Genomic DNA, 2,598 nt, shown 5'->3' on the forward strand with positions numbered 1-2,598 from the left:
TACGTACGTAGTACATATATATATATATATATATATATATATATATATATATTGATATACATATTGATATACATATATATCAAGCGCGTATTAAGTAGGCCTATGAGTAGTGTTAAGTATTAAGTATCATACTTAATACGCTCTTGATATATGTATATACATATATAAATACATACACATATATAGAGACATGAGCGACGCTCACGTCTGTGCGCTGTTGTCAGTGATGAACTACTGGTTGTGCGTGCACACGGGAAGCCAGCAAGAGACGCCCGTAGACCCGAACGTCTACATCACGCTGCACGGCACGCGCGGCGACACGGGCCTGCGTCTGCTCTGCCGCATCGGACATCACGTGATTTTCCAGAGAAACCAGGTGAGAAAAATAGTTCCCGGCGGCGAAGAGGTCGCGGGCTTGTTTGTTATTTGTAAAGTGTTTTGTTACCTTTCGGTTTCGAATGATTTACCTTCTGGCGATCATCGTGTCCTGATTGATGTTGGGATCGATTCTTTTTTTAAATCAGCTTTTAAGATGCGGGGATAGATTTATCATTCAATCGATTTATCATCCTTACATATGATATATTATGATTGTTATTATCGAGGATGTCGATCTTAGTTGTTTACACACGTCACCGTGGAGCACGCCGATCGTTTTATAAAATTATTAATTAATTAAATTACATAAATTTTAACATAATAATTGAAATTAAAATTAGCTTGAGCAACTAGAAACCGTCGACCACAGTCTGGCAGCAGCAAGTGGCTGTGGCAAAATTCGTGAGAATACCTCTCTATGTTTGGCTGCCAGGTGGACATATTCGCGATCGAGGCCGTGGATCTAGGAGACATAGACTCGATACAGATCCGGAAGAATCCCGGAGGACCTTGGCACCTGAAGCAAATCATCTTGAAGGAAGAGCAGTTCGCTCCTGTAGAGTCATACTTCTACCTGGACGAGTACGTGCCTTGTAACTACGCATCTCCGCGATGATACTTCTAGTATCTAATTGCTCTGACCGTCGTAATTGTGACTGTATTCCTGCTAAGCATCGTATTATTGATACTCGTAAAATCTAATCAATAGATGGTTATTAATTAATCAATTTTAATTAATTAATATTAATATCAATATTAATATTATTTAGGGGTTATTATTATATCGATAATAATTAATAATGATCTAACATTACCATTTAAATAATAATTCATAATGAATTAAAATGGCATTGCATTCAATAATTAATAAATATTGATAAAAAATTATAATTTATCATTATTGAGAGTTGATAATTTCTTGACATAATAACCCAATGATGATCTAATCAAGACACGTCGCTATTGTGTCTGATTACAGTTGGCTGGGCGGCCACGATGGCGAGGACCGCTGGGCAGAGGTTGTTGACTTTAAGTTTCCGCGCACCGCTGTACGACAGAGTGAGGTGTCAGTGCCCCCTACCGAGGACTGCATGTTCTTTACTACAAGTATGCCGCCATGTTGTCGTCGTGCATAAGGGGGAATATGGCTGCGAACGTAGAACGCAGCGTAGACAGGCAGAGTCTGTCTGATAGAGACACGATCGAATGGTTAAAGTCATTACAGAGCAGTGTGGGCTAACATACGCTATTACATTGTGTAGATGGTTGGAAAATGTAAAAAAACGATGAGGCAAAAATAAATATATTATTATATAAAAATAAAAAATATAATTATTCATTATGTCCGAGCACAGTCTTAACTATGGTAGGCTGCCATGCAATATATTCGTTAATATTTATCAATATTCACCAACATTCCTCGGCATTCCTCAATACTCTCTTGCATTCCTCAACATTCTTCGAAGCCTACGCCCAAGACGCTGTAATGAATAGATAAATAAATGCACGGGGAGGGGAAATAAATAACCGAACGCTTGTGTTTTTGCTCGGTAGAAGGCACCTGGTCCGTGTCGGCCGTGACGGGAGCGGGTCACGTGGACGGCGGCAACCTGGCCACCGCCACGCTACTCGTACAATTCGTCGGAGAAAACAGTGCCTCGGCGCTCGTTAAGGTGGCGCCACGTGTCGATGATTCCGCGCCAGGCAATATTACGTTTGAGGTACGCTGCTCTCCGTGCCATCTGATGACTCACTCACCTCTCGCCCACACCTCCTCTACCCCCGTCACACACACACGCTCCATAGCTAATGATGGTTAGCTGCTAATGGCGTAGTACAAATTTAGAATGGTGTTTTGCTTACATCGACAACGAAAATTTGATGTAACTGCGCAACTGTACTGCAGATACAACTGTCTCTCATTTGGCGGTGGAACAGCGCGGTACGTTCTGTGGTTATAGCGATATCAACGCTCGTAATAAACGATCGTGGCTCCACCATGCGGCGCGCCACCTGCCTCTCACAGCGCCCTCTGTGTTACAGTTGGACATGAGCGAGAACGTGGGAGAACTGCTCAAGGTGCGGATTGGATTTGATGACCCGACAAATGACCCGGCCTGGCTACTGGAGTCGGTGAGACACGCACACGCACGCACGCGCACACGCACGCGCGCCCACACACACACACACACACACACACACACACACACACACACACAC

At 43.0% G+C, this 2,598-nt stretch overlaps 1 protein-coding gene across 1 annotated transcript in view; it reads left to right on the plus strand.

Annotated features, from left to right (window-relative positions):
- The first annotated feature begins 190 nt into the window (after positions 1–190).
- LOC106806305 (lipoxygenase homology domain-containing protein 1-like) overlaps positions 191–2,598 on the plus strand; it is a 9,743-nt gene continuing 7,335 nt past the window's right edge. The window contains exons 1-5 of the mRNA XM_014808191.1: positions 191–376; positions 812–960; positions 1,358–1,485; positions 1,933–2,099; positions 2,422–2,511. Coding sequence (XP_014663677.1) covers positions 191–376; positions 812–960; positions 1,358–1,485; positions 1,933–2,099; positions 2,422–2,511 — 720 coding nt within the window. The remainder of the gene's footprint in view (positions 377–811; positions 961–1,357; positions 1,486–1,932; positions 2,100–2,421; positions 2,512–2,598) is intronic.

Source organism: Priapulus caudatus, unplaced genomic scaffold, assembly GCF_000485595.1.
Source record: "Priapulus caudatus unplaced genomic scaffold, Priapulus_caudatus-5.0.1 Scaffold153, whole genome shotgun sequence".
NCBI classification, from domain to species: Eukaryota; Metazoa; Priapulida; class Priapulimorpha; order Priapulimorphida; family Priapulidae; genus Priapulus; species Priapulus caudatus.